This window comes from Dipodomys ordii, unplaced genomic scaffold, assembly GCF_000151885.1.
Source record: "Dipodomys ordii isolate 6190 unplaced genomic scaffold, Dord_2.0 Scaffold204, whole genome shotgun sequence".
Taxonomy (NCBI): domain Eukaryota; kingdom Metazoa; phylum Chordata; class Mammalia; order Rodentia; family Heteromyidae; genus Dipodomys; species Dipodomys ordii.
In genome coordinates this window covers 2,522,582-2,539,754 of record NW_012267420.1, presented here as the reverse complement: position 1 = coordinate 2,539,754, position 17,173 = coordinate 2,522,582, and the positions used below count along the sequence as shown (strand labels likewise).

The 17,173-nt window shown below is 35.2% G+C and overlaps 1 protein-coding gene across 1 annotated transcript in view; it reads right to left on the bottom strand.

Annotated features, from left to right (window-relative positions):
• The window catches only part of Tbc1d32 (TBC1 domain family, member 32), a 135,629-nt gene that overhangs the window by 67,559 nt on the left and 50,897 nt on the right, over positions 1-17,173 (bottom strand). The window contains exons 16-21 of the mRNA XM_013035123.1: positions 16,208-16,409; positions 14,915-14,997; positions 13,390-13,528; positions 8,865-8,952; positions 7,205-7,323; positions 4,412-4,528 (exon numbers count right to left, since the gene is read on the bottom strand). Coding sequence (XP_012890577.1) covers positions 4,412-4,528; positions 7,205-7,323; positions 8,865-8,952; positions 13,390-13,528; positions 14,915-14,997; positions 16,208-16,409 — 748 coding nt within the window. The remainder of the gene's footprint in view (positions 1-4,411; positions 4,529-7,204; positions 7,324-8,864; positions 8,953-13,389; positions 13,529-14,914; positions 14,998-16,207; positions 16,410-17,173) is intronic.

Below are 17,173 nucleotides of genomic sequence, written 5' to 3'. Positions count from 1 at the left end.
CCCAGGCCCAGAGTTCAGGCCCCACGACCAGTCCCCCCAAAAAAACAAAAAAAAAAACCAGTAACTATTTAAGTTTGATTTAGTAACTATTTTCTACTAGTTCATGTAAATCATTGGTCTAGAGTAACAGAGGAAACAGAGATGAATGAATGAATAGACAGATGAGTGATAGATAAGTAGATAGAAGAGAGAGAGAGAGAGAGAGAGATTAGATAAATAGACTAGATAAGATAATGGATGATCAGCCTCTACTTAAGACTGGTTAAAGGCACTAGTATGCCTTAGATGAAGATTCTAGAGTTAATACTCTTAAAAGTTCTCCCAAATGTTCCATTGTATTATCAGGATTAAAGCCAGTAAAGAGAGTATCTAAAGACCAGCTATGCCAAGTACTGACAATCTTAGCCTACCACACATGGGTGAATATTCTTTAGAAGGTTTTCTGTACTATCCTGCTTTTGTGTACATATCTGGGGATTGGTTTAAGAAATGTATTCATAAACAAATAACTTTCCTCTCTCGTTGCTGAATTTCTTGACCAGGAAACTTAGTTCTTCCAGTGAGTTTCAGTTCACAATATTTCTGTGACTCATAGGGCAAAGGAAGGTTTTACTAGACAGTAAAATCATGTAAAATTTACTGAGACCTTTGAGAATGATGACACCACATAAATAAGAGCCAAGGAAATGAAGTATATGAAGAAGAAATAAGGCGTAACTCAAAATCACTATTCAAGCCATTGCAATCCTGGCTTTGGAGTAAACTCAACTTAGTAACAATTAATACTTAACACTTAAGAATTCAAGATATCTGTTCTACAGGTATCTTTTAGGAATGTGTTAACAATTAGCATAAGAATTTATTAGCGTAAGTACATTAATGAGCTAACTATGAGAAACAAAAAGAATTATTTTTCAAAGATCTATCATTGTGTTCTGCTTCCCAGTTGGCCGCTCCTTTTTTAAACTTTAAGATAAAAACTGGGCTACATAACTCATTTCATATTTCTAGTTTCTCAGTCCCTCCCACTCTCTTCTCTGTCTTCTCTGATTCCCTTCTCTTCCTCTCCTCACTAAGCCACAGAAATGGAGCCATTAAGCTCTTCTTAACTTGTCCAGATACCTGGGTACTATTACACTGGTAGGTTTTACAGGAGACATGGTATAAGTTATTTACTGTGTAATTCTTCCAGGAGGTTGATATTTTTACTGATTAGAAATTACTGCATTTTCAATGATATGATCAATTGCTGCTACTTTTGCCAAAGTCAAACATCATAGAACAAGCTAGATTTATATAACACTAACCTTCTCTATGTGAGCCAAGAGTAATGAAAGTTAGTTCCATACATAGTAGTTTGTGAAATGATTACTACAGACTTTTTTTTCTTTAGAGAGGTATTATTATAGGTAAATAAAATTAGCCCAGCGATCTGAATACAAAGCTAAGATTACCTGATGCTGGGGATACTTGGTAACATTAAAGTTCTGTTTCTGATTCTAAGAACTAGATATAGAAGAATAAAAATGATTGAAAGAGAAGATCTGTGTGCCCAACAAGCTAATGGAAGAGTAGATTGCAGCAATCCATCAGTGATAATGCATTTCCAGAGAACAAATGTTACAGTAAATAATTCCTTCTTCAAAGAGGATTACTTTGATATATGACCACTTAGGGAAAAAACCGAAGCTCCTGGGAAAACTGCCGTATGGACAGCTTGTTTCTAAGTACCATCTCATGTGTCAGAAAGGGAACAGACTTCCTAAGTCAAGAAGCAGCAACTCAGCAATAAGCTAATGAAAGCAAGGCTGGAGTCTCCTTCCTTTAAAGCAGTAGTCAGAAACTCTATGTCTTTTACAAAGATACTGGCCAGCTTGAGAGAACGTATTCAATTATCTAGTGGGACATGCCAAAACCAAGGCTAAGTAGATAAAGAGAAATTCGACATGAAATAAATATGCATGTGAGTCCTTGCGCCATTCACTATTCTCCCCATCACCATGCTGGTACCATCTGACTTTTTAGAAAACAAGCAAGTGTGAATTTTGAGGAATAGATCAGTTACAAGACTTTAAGTTTCCTGTACCCAAAAAATGGACATTCATATCCTTTTCCTCAAAACCTGTAAATATCACACTCTTTAGGGAAAGAGTCTTTGGAGAGGTAAATTAAGTTGAAAAACTGAGTGAATTTTTTTAAGGTTTTTGGTTCTGTTTTCATTGGGGGTACTGGTATTTGAGCTTAGTATCCATGATTGCTCTGCTTGTTTGTTCATCTGGTGATTTACCACTTGAGACACACCTACACAGCTTAGCTTTTAGGTCTGGAGACTTGAGGACTTTCTGCCCAGGTTGGCTTCTAACCTAGATCCTCCTAATTTAAGTTTCCTTAGTAGCTAGGATTACAGGAATAAGCCAGTGGTGCTTAGCTAAATTAAAAATCTTGAAATAAGATCATCCCATATTATCTGAGTGTGCCTATAAGACAATGAAGAGATTTAAGACAAAGAAGTTGTGATAGTTATGTGAAGACAAAGGCAAAAATTGGAGTTGGTCATCAGTAAGTCATGAAATGTCTAGGGAGTAGAGACACAGAAGATGAGGAAGCAAGGAAAGATTCTTCCCTGGTTCCTCAAGGAAATGTTTAGCTCTGATACACTTTTGACTCTTGCCCATGAGCTCCAAAAGTTTCTCCCACTTTATTTTTGTGTGTGATAATAACATTTAGCATACACATATACATATATATATACCTTTTTAAGAAATTTAAAATTTATCATACAGTATTGCTCATTACAAGCACTGAGTTGTAGAATAGATCTTTAGGACCAATATATATGGTATGACCAAAACTTGTCAATTTCTCCACTATCTACTTATTTGCCCCTCTTCCCCTGCCCTAGCCCTGGCATCCAATAATCTACTCTTTGCTTTAATAAGTATGATTATTTTAGACTCAACATAGAGGTGGTTGGGGCTGGGAAGGTAGCTCAGTGGTAGAGTATTTGCCTTGCATGCATGAGGCCCTGGGTTCAATTCCTTAGCACCACATAAGCAAAAAAGAAAAAAGCTGGAAATGTCGCTGTGGCTCAAGTGGTAGAGTGCTAGCCTTGAGCTGAAGAGCTGAGGAACAACGCCCAGGCCCAGAGTTCAGGCCCCATGACCAGACCCAAAAAAATAATAATAATAACATAGAGGTGGTATTATATAGTACCAGTCCTTCTCTATCTGCTTTATTACACAGAGCACAATGCCCTCATTTAGCAAAAAAGAAAAGTAAGGTCTAACGTGGTGAAGTTCACATAACTAGTTAAATAATAGAGTCAGAGGATTAACTATAAAACAGCTAAGAAAGACAGAGATGAAATTACAAATAAAATACAAGTGGAAAAAGCTTAGGAATATGAGAGAATCTAGATTAAAAGTTTAATGATAGAAGTACCTGCCAGTCATAGTCAATGTACATTATGTAAAAATCAAACTATGTAACTTGAGGGTAGGGATAGAATGGGGAAAGATGGCGAGGGAATGATGGAAGGGGAACACTGATCAAAATGCATTGTAATAACCTAATTTCTAGAATTGAAAACGCTTTGTCCAACTACTTATTAAAAATAAATATTTTTTAAAAAACATGATGATAACTAAAAGAAGAATCTATCTTTATATTTCGCTTGGCATAACTTATCAAAAATTTACCACAGGAAAAAGGTGATTTTTTTAATATGTATATTTAGAGTTAACAAAAGTTAAGCATGTAAAAGGGCAAAAGCGTTTATAAAAATAGTAAGCACTGAACAAAAAGTCTAGGAAAAAGTAACAAGTACTAATGGAATTTCAATATCAAAAATTGTTCTTTAATATTCATATATTTACACATGTATGTTTAATTTATATTTAATTCATAAGCTTAAAAGAAAAGGAACTAAAAATCACTTAATGGTTCAATTAAATTAATCATCTGGATAACTTCGTGAGTATGTAAGTCTCAAATTAAATAAATATGCACATACTGCCCTCATGGAGCAATAACATAGCAAAATTTAGAAGAAAATGTACTCTTTGAGTATAATTTCCTAATTGTATTCATGTAATTCATTATCCAATGAAACAGTAACATTGCTATTACTAATCACATAATGAGTCATGTACAACTCCTTTATATACTTATAATCATTCCAAGTCATTTTCTTGGTTGGTGAGAGTTCAGTCTTGTATTCTGATAGGTTTGGGGACTATTATATGGCTAGTACCAGTCTCCATTGATAATTCAAAAGAGGGTAATTCATAGGTCAGAAGACAATTTGGCCTTTAGGTGACAATAAAAGTATTTTTTGTTATTTTTAAATTACATATTTACTACTCATCTCAAATAGTTTATAAAAAGGAAAATTTGAAAGAAAGTTACTTACAATAATACATGTTGGAACTTCACGAAGGGAATATTCTGCTTTGTTGGGAAGATCTTGATGGCCTACAAGCTCATAAACAGCAGGATAGGACAGCAAGTTCACAAGTGCTAGAAAGGACTGGGGCAGAGGACAGTCACTTCAGAATTCCTTCTTTATCAATAATCACAAAACATCATTAATGTAAAAATTTATATCTGTATTACTATGAGGCCTAATCTTTTTTAAAAATCTGGTTAATTTTGGAAAACAGTATGGAGGTTCCTCAAAAGACTCCACATAGAGCTCCCTTTGACCCAGCAATCCCACTTTTGGGCATTTACCCAAATGATCACAAACAAGACCATACTAAAGCTACCAGCACAACTATGTTTGTTGCAGCATTATTTACCATAGCTAAGATATGGAACAACCTAGATGCCCCTCAGTAGATGAATGGATCAAGAAAATGTGATATTTATACACAATGGAATTCTATGCCTCCATCAGGAAGAATGGCATTGCCCCATTTGTTAGGAAATGGAAAGACTTGGAAAAAATTATATTAAGTGAAGTAAGCCAGGCCCAAAGAAACATAGGTCCCATGGTTTCCCTTATTTGCAATAACTAGGATAGGTCTGAGACAAGCAAAAAGGTCAGATAAGTCGATGTTAGGCAAAATGAACCCCAAGATAAGGACTCAAGTGGTTTTTCTTTCTTGCTAGTGTTTCTAACATATTTATAAGGTGATATTTTTGTTCTTTTGTATGTCCCTCCCCCAAAGTATAACCCCTGTTTTTACTGTATTTGATGTTGGTATAATTTGTGGAGGGGAAGGGAAAAAACAAATCGTTTAAATAGGGATACAGGTGGACCCATTGCAACAATGAAATGTACAAGATGCTATGTCGAAAAATGAACTTCACAACTTTGGCTGGGGTGGGAGGTGGTGTCAGGGGCAGGCGGTGGCATAGAAGGGCAGGAATGGTAAGAGGAAACAGAGGAGGAGGCAAAAACGCTTGATAAGAAATGTACTCATTGCCTTGCTCATATAATTGTAACCCTTCTGTACAGTATTTCACAATAAAAACACTTATTAATAAAATTTAAAAATAAATAAATAAAATCTACCCCAATTTGAAATATTGTATATGACAGATATAAAATAGTATGTAAGGGGGGCTGGGAAGGTGGCTCAATGGTAGAGCGCTTGCCTTGCATACCTGAGGCCCTGGGTTCAATTCCTCAGCACTACACAAACAAAAAGAAAAAAGCCGGAAGTGGTGCTGTGGTTCAAAGTGGTAGAGCGCTAGCCTTGAGCTGAAATGCTGAGGGACAGCATCCAGGCCCAGAGTTCAGGCCCCACGACCGGACCCACACACCCCCCCCCCAAAAAAAAATAGTATGTAAGGGCTGGGAAGGTGGCTCAGTGGTAGAGCGCTTGCCTTGCATGCATGAGGCCCTGGGTTCGATTCCTCAGCACCACATATGCAAAAAGAAAAAAGCCAGAAGGGGCACTGTGGCTCAAGTGGTAGAGCGCTCTCCTTCAGCTGAAGAGCTGAGGTACAGTGCCCCGGCCCAGAGTTCAGGTCCCATGACTGGACCCAAAAAAATAAATGGTATGTAAAATGTGTAAAACACAAACAATAATCTACAAACTGACAAGACAAGAAATATCAAATATACTAGAACCTACGTAAGAATAGGAAAACACTTTAAAATGGTCTATATCTCTCTAAAAGTTTGGCTCTGAAAAAAAAAAAGGAACCAAACTGTCATCTTCACTTTTTGTAATTTCACATCTGATATATTAAAAAAATAATAAGAGAATACTATTTCAGGACTCTAAAGGAAGATAAGAAAGAGATAATAAATACTATATTCTTGCTGCCAGGCTTTAAGATTATCTTTTTTTAATTTAATATATTCACAGAAATACTACTAACATAGATATTGTAATTAATTTTTTAAGTCATAGCTTTTTCCTTTCAACACTGGCTCATTTTCTTACCAGGTTAATCTCTGCATGGAATTCTTAAGATTCCTTGCTCCAATTTTATCTGACTAAAAGCAACATCATTTTCTCAGGTGTACTTCATGCTATGCCTTGCCAGTTCAAAAACATCCAGTGATTATCCATCACTGAACATCAAGCGTAAATGCCTTAGAGCCTGACTTTAGGAACTTTTACTCGTTCAGATCCCCCTACTCTCACATCGCATATGCATCCCTTTCTACCTTTCCCCAGCATGGAGTCCAGTTAATCAAGCCTGCCTGGGGGAAGCTGTCACTATACAAACTTTTCTTATCCTACTAACATTCTCCTTCTACCCTTACCTTACTAAGTTTTCGGATTGTGTCTCTCTTTTTTGAAACGATTCCAATTAAGTCTACTTCTAGAAGCCCTTAATTCTGAAAAGGAATGTGTATCTTTATCTTATACACTATTCATTATATTTACTTGCCACTATTAAGGGTTTTTAAAAACGTATTTTCACTAGAATCCAAAGTTTGGGAGTCAGACCAACTGAGAATTGAGATTCCATTTCCAACTAACTAGAAAGAAGGAGTAGTGAGGTGTGGGATGAGTGGCAGGGCATTTCCTGACCAAGAAAGCCAACTAGTAGTTAAAGACTCCAAATTCGAGGCCTAGAATGAGGGGGGTGGGGGGGAATCAAAATTTTTAAAGAAGGTGAGAGTCATACTTAGAAAAATCTGAACATAGTTAAAGTCAGTATAAACTCCATGTGCATAAAGTCATTTCTGGGAGACACATTTCAATTTATGTATTATTTATCAAATCAAGTAACTTCTTACCTTTTGACAGCTTCGGTCAATAGGATCTACTGGAATAGACCTGGGATGGATTACTCTAACATCATCTCTTCCACATTCAAGATTGGACCATAATTCAGCTATAAGTGCATTAATAAACCCTAGGAAAAATTTTATTTCATGTCACATTTATGATATCATATTTCTTTGGATTACTGTAATCTCTGTGAAAAGACTGGTCTGCTGTTATAAAAGGTAAACACCTGCATCTCTTATATGGAATAACTCTTGATAGAAATGACCAGCACCCTTATATATCTTTATGATATTTTCTTACCATAAAACTCTAAGGAATAAATTCCAGGAAACCATTTTACAGGGAGGCTGCTGAATTTTGAGGTCTGGATTTTTACCATTTGGCTAGTAACTTCTCTTTTCAGGTCTTCTAAAGAATATTAAGAATTGAACGTTGCTTTTGCAAATGGGCCAACAATGTAAGACAGTCTAAAAGGTTTAAGGATTGGAGACAGATAAATGAAGGTACCAGGAGGCAAGGAAGGCATCTAAAGAAATGTATTTCCTTACTTAGACATACGTGCTTTTGTAATTCTATAGGCTTAAAACAATTCTGAATTTCATACTTTTGTTTTAATACAGTCTTGAAATTGTTGAGGCAAATACCTAATGGCTAAATGAAAATTAATATTTAACCTGACTATGAAATCATTACATCTGTGAAAAATCCAGCCATACACAAAAACATAAAAATCTAATCATAAAATAAATACACTTATAATAACATTTGACAAATAAGAGAGTCACAAAAAAGTACAGGCTCTAAGAATAAGAATTACAGAGTTCACACTCTAAATCTGCTAGTTTATTAGATGTACATCCTTTACCTTTTCATGAAAAGTATGGTAACATAAGGCTCAGTAGCTATTTGACCATGAGTAAGGTTTGAAATTAATTCTAGTCTTCAAATGCTTCTACTATAGTGCTCAGGTATACAACATTACATGGATTTTACTCTAAATGCAAGAAAGAGTAATGGTTTTGTTTATGACAATTATTAGCCCCCAAAATCATGTTTTATTAAATACAAATTACTTCAGAAAAAAAGGTTACCACATAGCAAAATATTTTTTATTAAAAAGAGACTAAATAGTGATCATGAATGCTATGATTCATCAACTATCTAAGCTTCGAAATTATAACCAGAGCTTCCCTACTAGAACTTTATCTTATTCAGAAATCTTAACATGGCATACTAAACTCCCAGTGCTTTAATTTCCTACAAGTTCAGTGATATTAGAGAATACACACTGACAGAAAACTTCAAAGATAGTAATCAAAGCTATATGAAGAAAAGTGCTTTAAGGAAGAGAAGATTCTTTAAGCATCAAGAATTTCCATTTAGTTCAGTAGATACCAATGTTCAGGAAGAGAAAGAGAGAGAGAGAGAAGGAGAGAAGAGGAGAAGGAAACAAGGATGTGTATATTTCAAAGAAAAACTAATTTCCAGTGAAATTTAATGGAAGAGAAAAGCTAAAGAGGAAATTCTGTAACTGTCTATAAACCTAACTTGGGAAAAAATATTTGAATCAAATATCATGCTCATGATCACATGCTTAAATTCTCAGTTGGGTTGATCATCTTTTTGAAACAATTATAATTTTAAATAATAGAAAAAAAAACTTACCTGAATTTTGTAGAGCTGCTGCACCTGCTGCTGTTGATGCTACTTGTGAAACCAGCACTCCATAGCCAAACTTCTTTTGCCTGTTTATCTAACAACAGAAAGATAGCAATGGGAAGCATAAAATAAAACAATAAAATACAATTTAAAAACTAAAACCTGCATGGTAGCATTTTAGGATACGTTATATAGCCATTCCAGCTTTAAGATTAGACTAGTAGACATATCTTCATAAAACAAGTTACTTCTCCTGGACTACCTTTGTTCATACATAAAAAAATGACTTAGTAGAAATAATACTGAAAAGAGTGAAACTTTTAACTATAAATTTTATTATCCTACTAGTATTTTTATATTGGTATTAGTATATTTTATGTTTATATTTCATTAATAAATTTCTTTATTAGTAACTCTCTATTGGCTGGCCATTTTCAAATAGGCTTTGAGGCGGTCAGACAATTTTTTTAATGATGATATTTTCTTCTTACAGTGACAATAATTTTTTAAGGGAAGGTTATTTTTGTTGCTAAGAAAGGAAACTAAGTCTAATTATTAATGTATTAGCATGCAAAAAAAAGTATTAAAATTTTTCTTAAGTAACTTTCTATCCAAGAAGAATATCCTATTTTTATTAAGGGTAGAGTACATAGATGAGTGTAATTCACAGGACAAATGAGAACAAGGAAATGAAATGATATTATAACATGTTCCTTATCAGACTTTGGATTAAGCCATGATGGCTTAATAAATGTTTAGCTTCTAACCATTTGGAATTTATCATTTTAAACCTTTCATTTAAAAGGATGTTTTAATTTTTTTCTTTTAAATATAAACCATATATTCAATTCTAAGTGCAAAAGTACAATTACAAAGAAATTAAAAGACCATGAAAAAATTAGTCTGGGGGGGGGAGTGTAGTCCTGAAGAAGGGAGGGCAAGGATGGTAGGAGAAAACCAAAGGAGGAGACAACAATGCTTGATAACAAATGTACTCATTACCTGGCTCATGTAACTATAACCCCTCTGTACAGTATTTTCACAATAAAAAAACTTATTTAAAAAATTAGTCAATTTCTCCAATTTTCAGTTGCTTATATCTTTACAAATTTTCCTTCCTTTTCTTTCGTTTTTATTTTAAATACAAGTTTATTGTAAAGATACTGTACAGAGAGGTTACAGTTACATGAATAAGGTAGTGAGTCTATTTCCTATCGAGCATTGTTACCCCCTCCTTTGTTTTTCCCCTACCATCCCTTTCCTCCCCACCTCCCTGACTCCCCCCCACCAAAGTTGTAAAGTTTGTTTTCAACATCGTGTCTTGTATATCTCATGTTTCAATGGATCAACCTATATCCTAATTTCAGCATTTTGTTATTTTCCTTTCCCTCCCCAAATTAGAAAAATGTATATACAAGATGTAGGACACCGGAATCAAATACAGTGACAACAGGGGTTGTACCATGGAGGAAGAACATACAAAGAAAAGGTCAGATAAGTCGATGTTAGGTGAAATGAATTTATAAGGTGATTTTTTTTTGTTGCTTTGTATGTCCCTCCCCCACAGTTTAACCCCTACTTTCACTGTATTTAATGTTGGTAAAAATTTGTGGAGGAGAAGGGAAAAAACAAATCATTTAAATAGGGATACAGGTGGACCCATTGCAACAATGAGATGTACAAGTCGTTATGTCAAAAAACGAACTTTACAACTTTGGCATGGGGAGGCAAGGTAGAGGGAAGAATGGGAAGGGTTGGGAAGGGGAAACAAAGGTCTGGGGCAGGGGGAAGTGTAGATGTGAAGAAGGGAGGACAGGGATGGTAGGAGAAAACCAAAGGAGGAGGCAACTGCTTGATAAGAAAAAGAACAACAAGAAAGATAAAATCTCTTGTGTCCCTATCTTGGGGTTCATTTTGCGTATGATCAGCTTATATAGTCATATGTACATAGCTTTTGACCTATTCTGCTTCTCCTAGAAATAAATATGCTAGTTATTGCAGATAAGGGAAACCATGGGACCTATGTTTCTTTGTGTCTGGCTTACTTCACTTAATATACTTTTTTCCAAGTCTTTCCATTTCCTAACAAATGGGGAGGTGTAATTCTTTCTGATGAAGGCACAGAATTCCATTGTGTGTGTATGTATGTATATATGTATATGTGTGTGTGTATATATATATGTATATACCGTATTTTCTTGATCCATTCATCTACTGAGGGGCATCTGGGTTGGTTCCATATCTTAGCTATGGTGAATAGTGCTGCAATAAACATAGTTGTGCTGGTAGCTTTAGTATGGCCTTGTTTGTGATGGTTTGGGTAAATACCTAAAAGTGGGATTGCTGGGTCAGAGGGGAGCAGTATGTAGAATCTTTTGAGGAACCTCCATACTGCTTTCCAAAGTGGTTGAACAAGTTTACATTCCCACTAACAATTCAGTAGGGTTCCCTTTGTGGCCACATCCCCACCAGCATCTGTTGTTTTCTTTTAATTTTTTGTTGTTGATTTCTGTTGGTAGTAGCAATCCAGGGGTTTGAAGTCAGGACTTCATGCTTGTTAAGCAGAAACTGTACCATTTGAGCCATATCCCCCACAATCTCTTGCTTTGATTTTTCAGGTATAGTACTGCATGTTTTCTCTGACTACATTTATCCTACTACATTATCCAGCATAGCTAACACTACAGTAACATGGAACTAACTCTATTGGTGGTGTTGGGGGTATCTCACTATGTTTTTGCTTAGAGCTGGTCTCAAACTGTGAGCCACTTAACCTCTGCCTCCTGAGTAGCTGGAATTATAAGCATGAGTCACCATGCCCAGCCTACTACCTTTTCTATTCTTATTAGTCATAATTTCAATTTTTCTTATTTATAATACATTGTTCTGTAACTAAATAACACAGATAAATATCTACTTTTTTCCAACATCCTCCAATAACTAAAACATCTTATTCTGTAATCTATATACTCTCTCTCTCTTTCTTTTTCTCTCTCTCAAAGGCCCTACAGATTCAGATATCAATAACCACAGGTACCTGCTAATTTCAAATAAACTACTTAAGAAGATGAAAAGAAAGAGCACACTGTCAAACACTGAGACTTGAGTTTTAGTCTTACCATAGTCTTTAGTGAGCTCCTGGATCTATGCAATAAGTCATTTAACTAAACTGAATCTCCATTTTTCTCTTCCGTTCATCTAAGGAAACTACCTGACCTACTTGCTTCCTTAAAAAATATCAGAACCTGAATAATGAATATATCTTGAATAGCATAAAGTACTGTTAAAGTGTGATAGTGATGACATTGTTGGCAGTAGGGAACTAAATCCTAATGCTCCAATATCTTCCAAAGAAACCACCAGTACAATGCAAAAGTAGACTAGGTTTTTTAATTTATGAACATAAAAAAGACATCTAAAAACTGACATCCAACTTGAGATATACCAGCAAAGGGTGTGGTTACACAATCTGAAGTACCTAAATATAAAAGGTAATGCTGTTGAAAAGCCTGCCTTTTTTCTACCATGTCAAAACAAAAACAGAGCCCTAAATAGTTAACTAGTATATAAGAAGACATGCAAGCTTACAGTTAAAGGAATTCAAAGTAAAACACAATGTCTATACAGAAGTCTGAAAAAATATATATTTTAAAAGTATATCCCAAGGTTGTCACCCATATCTGACATTTAAACATGGAAGCAAAATAGAAGCAGAAATCAAGAATAACACTAGAATAAAATGAGTGAAACAAAAGAGGAATCACACAGAAATGGATGAAGACAGCATGCCATCAGCTGAGGCATAGAAGTAACTAAATGCTCTCTACTCACAATCCATTTCAATAAAGCATACAGCTGTAATATCATAACCCCATGAAGTAATATAAATTCATTATAACTCATAAAAAACACTCAGGAACTATTTATTCTTCACAAGGGGAAACAAAAGAAAGGTGGAAGTGTTTTCCTATAGATTTTTTTAAACGCAGAAAATGAGTACTTAACACAGTAAGAGAAGACTTAAAAAAAAAACAAGTATCTGGCATCAGGCAACCTAATAGCATCAAAACAAAACAGCTACCTAAGACAAGAAAAAAAGAAAATACTTTGAAATTAAGTACAGCTCTCATACTTGACCACAGCCACCAAACTATGGATACAAATAACTTTGAAAGCAAATCAAAGATCCTAAAAAGCTCAAGAAGACATATATTTATGATGATACAAAAAAAAGCCAAATGCAACTCAATGGTCTCCAGCATCGAGCTGTTTGATGTCACATTTATAAAACATCTGGATGATTAACTGAATTTTTCAGTTCCATCTGGTTGTTTACATATCTGTAAACATAGCCACAGACATCAATATGAACTCTTAACACTTTCCAAAAACAATATCAAGAATTACAGTGCTATATGGCTTTTTATTTGAAGCATAATAACCTGCTCACACATAGAAAACAAAATGCTAATCCTAATGGCTTTGATGACAACAAAAATTCCTTTTACTTGCAGCAGATGGTAATTCATACCTGTAATTTTTTTGTATATTGGTTGAACATAAATGTCACACATTCATTGATGGCACCTGTTCTTTGAAGAAGGAGCAATCCTTTGGGAGTGGCAGCAAAATTGAGTAAATCATCTAACAAATTGTCTTCCCAAGCCATACTGAAACAGGTAAAAAGAAATGTAGAGCTGCTCTTAATATAATCAAAACTGGAAACATTTCAGCTCAACATTCAATAATTAATTTGTAGAGTACACATTGGTTGTTAAATCTCAATAGATATTTTTAAAGAGACAAAAAAGAATGTTTTCTTCGATGGTGGATTCTTTTACAACTTCTCTCGCTCTAATTTTCCTTCGATGAGTAAATCAATTATTAACCATGTGTATCAGCAATTATATTGCACCGGTGCTCTCATCCAACCCTGATTTCATTCTACTCCTTGTTAGAATTCTGCTGGGCTTGTATTCCCCAAGCCTCAACACTCAGGTATTTCTGTACATTCTTTTCATTATAAAGTGTCTGATTTCTGATTTTCTAAATCATATTATACTTGCCATTTTTATTTTTATATGTTTTATCTTACTTCTAAGGAATAGCATCGTTGTTTTAGAACACATCTGTAGGGAAAATCAGCAACTTCCTTTAGAGAAAAACCTATCAAGATTCTCCAGGCAAAGAGAATGAGAAGAACTTTTCTATTTTTTTTGGGGGGGGGGGCCGGTTGTGGGGCCTGAACTCTGGGTCTGGGCGCTGTCCCTCAGCTCTTCAGCTCAAGGTTAGCCCTCTACCACTTGAGGTGCAGTACCACTTCCAGCTTTTTTCTTTTTGCTTATGTGGTGCTGAGAAATCGAACCCAGGGCCTCTTGCATGCAAGGCAAGCGCTCTACCACTGAGCCACCTTCCCAGCCCTAGAAGAACTTTTCAAGTGCATTGTTAGATAATACCTACCTAGGGGGGAAAAAAATCAACTTCATCATTTATTTAAATTAAGAACAGTCCTTAAAGTTCTACCTAATTCTTACCTTTTTAGATTTTGCAAAACTTTTAATTATAAAACTGAAAGAAAATCTGAGAACATGTCACCAGACCTGTTTAAAAGTCTGACTTCATATCCTCTTGATATTTGTAAAAAAAAAAAACATACACAAATTAAAATGTTATATAAATGCTGATTTAAATCCTTTTCAAATGCCAAAACCTAATTAAGCTGAACTCTTACCACACTTAGAAATAAGTTATAATTTAAGTATGTAAGGATTTCACTGGCATTTGAACATTCCAATTAACTTTCCAACTTTAGTATTTGCTAATTCCTCAAATTTCCTGGAAACTCTAAAATATGTCAAGTTTCCCAACCCAATGTGTAAACAGAAGATGAAATAAAAATAATGAGTACTTTTTAAAAGGTTACAAATGTCACATAATTTTCCTTGAGCAGGTATGTATACATTTTTGTAATTTTTCCACAGGATTCTCTTACATTTCACTAATTTTTAAATTATCTCAGCCAAGATAATAAACAGATGACTGACAATTGTACTTACATGTTTTGAGATTCCTGACTTACTGAACAAATAGAATCAGAACCTTCCACAGGAGTAGGAATCCTCTCTGATAGCAAACTTGTCTAAAAATTACAACAGATTGATTTACTTTTTCAAATGATAGCACTACTCATGAGATCTTTGATTCTGCATTTTGGGACCACGATCCTTAATGTGGTTAAACTAATTAGGTTATTTAGGTTCTTTTTGTACATCACTTTTACAATATATATATTTTTTTTTACTTTTTTTTTTTGTCGGTCATGGAGCTTGAACTCTAGGCCTGGGCGCTGTCCCTCAGCTCTTCAGCTCAAGGCAAGCACTCTACCACTTGAGCCACAGTGCTACTTCTGGTTTTCTCACAGCCTTTCCTGCCTGGGCTGGCTTTGAACTGAAATCCTCAGATCTCAGCCTCCTAAGTAGCTAGGATTACAGGCATGAGCCACCAGCACCCGGGACAATAAAATTTTTTAAATAAATAAATAATTTGGATCAGGTGGAGTGGTGCATATTTGTAAACCCAACATTTGGGATGCTAAAGCAGGAGGATAACAAGTTCTAGACCAGCCTGATCTATACGGCAAGTTCCCAGACCAGCCTGGTCTACCTAGTAAGAACCTGTCACTATGAAACAAACAAACATTAGATTACATGCTTTTTTTTTTTTTTTTTTTTTTTGCTGGTCGTGGGACCTGAACTCTGGGCCTGGGCGATGTCCTTCAGCTCTTCAGCTCAAGGCTAGCACTCTACCACTTTGAGCCACAGTGCCACTTCCAGCTTTTTCTGCTTATGTGGTACTGAGGAATTGAACCCAGGGCCTCATGCATGCAAGGCAAGCACTCTACCCCTGAGCCACTTTCCCAGCCCCAGATTACATGCTTTTTAAATGTCACAAAAATATTTCATAAGTGGGCCACATGAAATGGTATGCATCTTATAAATGGCTATTATTACTTTATGTTGTTAGTTATCCATAACAAAACCCACTTTCCTCTAAACATTGCTCAGAAATAGGTTTTGATCTAAATTAGTCTTTGCAAAGAGAAGGCAATGGTTCTCCTACCAGAAGAAAAAACTTTGTGGAACTCTGAGAAAAACTTAGAATCTTGTTTCACTGAAAGGAGTTACTGAAGACCTCCCATGCCAAATTTAGTGGCAGAATGTCCCAAGTAGTGATGCTTAACAAGTGATATTTGCACAGTATGATAATCATCCACACTATGCTATTATAATGAAACCTGTAATTCAAATAAGACATCTGCAAGAGGGAAAAAGGAATTTGGAAATACATACCTTCTTCCATGCCTTTGCAATAGATTCATGCAAACTGTAAGGAAGTAACACCTGCAGACCTTCACATGTACCATATATTTGCCGACACACGGAAATAAAAGCTCCTTTAACCACAGGTAACATTTCGGAACCAGAAAAGATGGAAATATCTTCATCAAGAAGCTTCTTCGAAAACTGGGCGATTATATGGGCACCTGTAGAACTAAAAGATGACATCAGAAATGTGATTGTGATATATAGTGATGTGCTATGAGTAACAGCACTCACGTAGACTTCATAAAGCACTACTCAAAAAGTTAACCCCATCACAACTGTTCATTAATTAGGTCACTTTTAATTGCCCTAAGAAGCTTTGCACAGCATGTCATGTGTAGGGATGAGAAAAGTTTCAGTGGAACTGGGAAAAGAAAATCCACACAGGAAAGAAGCAGGAAAGCTACACGCACTTACAAGGTGACAGATTCCAGGTAGTCAAGTCTGGACATTCTCAACTTTTCAGGGAAAACAGTCTTAAATTCTCCATTATAAGCATTACTGTACACTTCTCATCCCTGTATGTCAAAGGCTCAAACACTTTTACTTGCAGTAATAGGTTAAGTCGTAAGAACAATGGGTAAAAATGCTCACAATTCCTCATATCCCACTAGTCAGCCCAAATCAAATTTCTCCTGACTATATTAAAAATAGTTTGTCCATGTTAAAGTTCATGCAAGTACTGTTTGAATGTTTCACAAATATACATATATATTGGGAAGAAATATTCTCTCCGCATAAATGCTACAAATGTGATTGATAATTTCACTCATGTTGATGTTACCTTTTTAATTATGCAACTGGGCAATTAGTACACAAAACAGCTATGTAATTCCAATATCATATCTAACATAGTCACTATATAGTACCTTTTCTCCCTCCATACATGTTTCTCCCATTTTTTTCTTCTTCTTTTTTTTTTTTTTTTTTTTT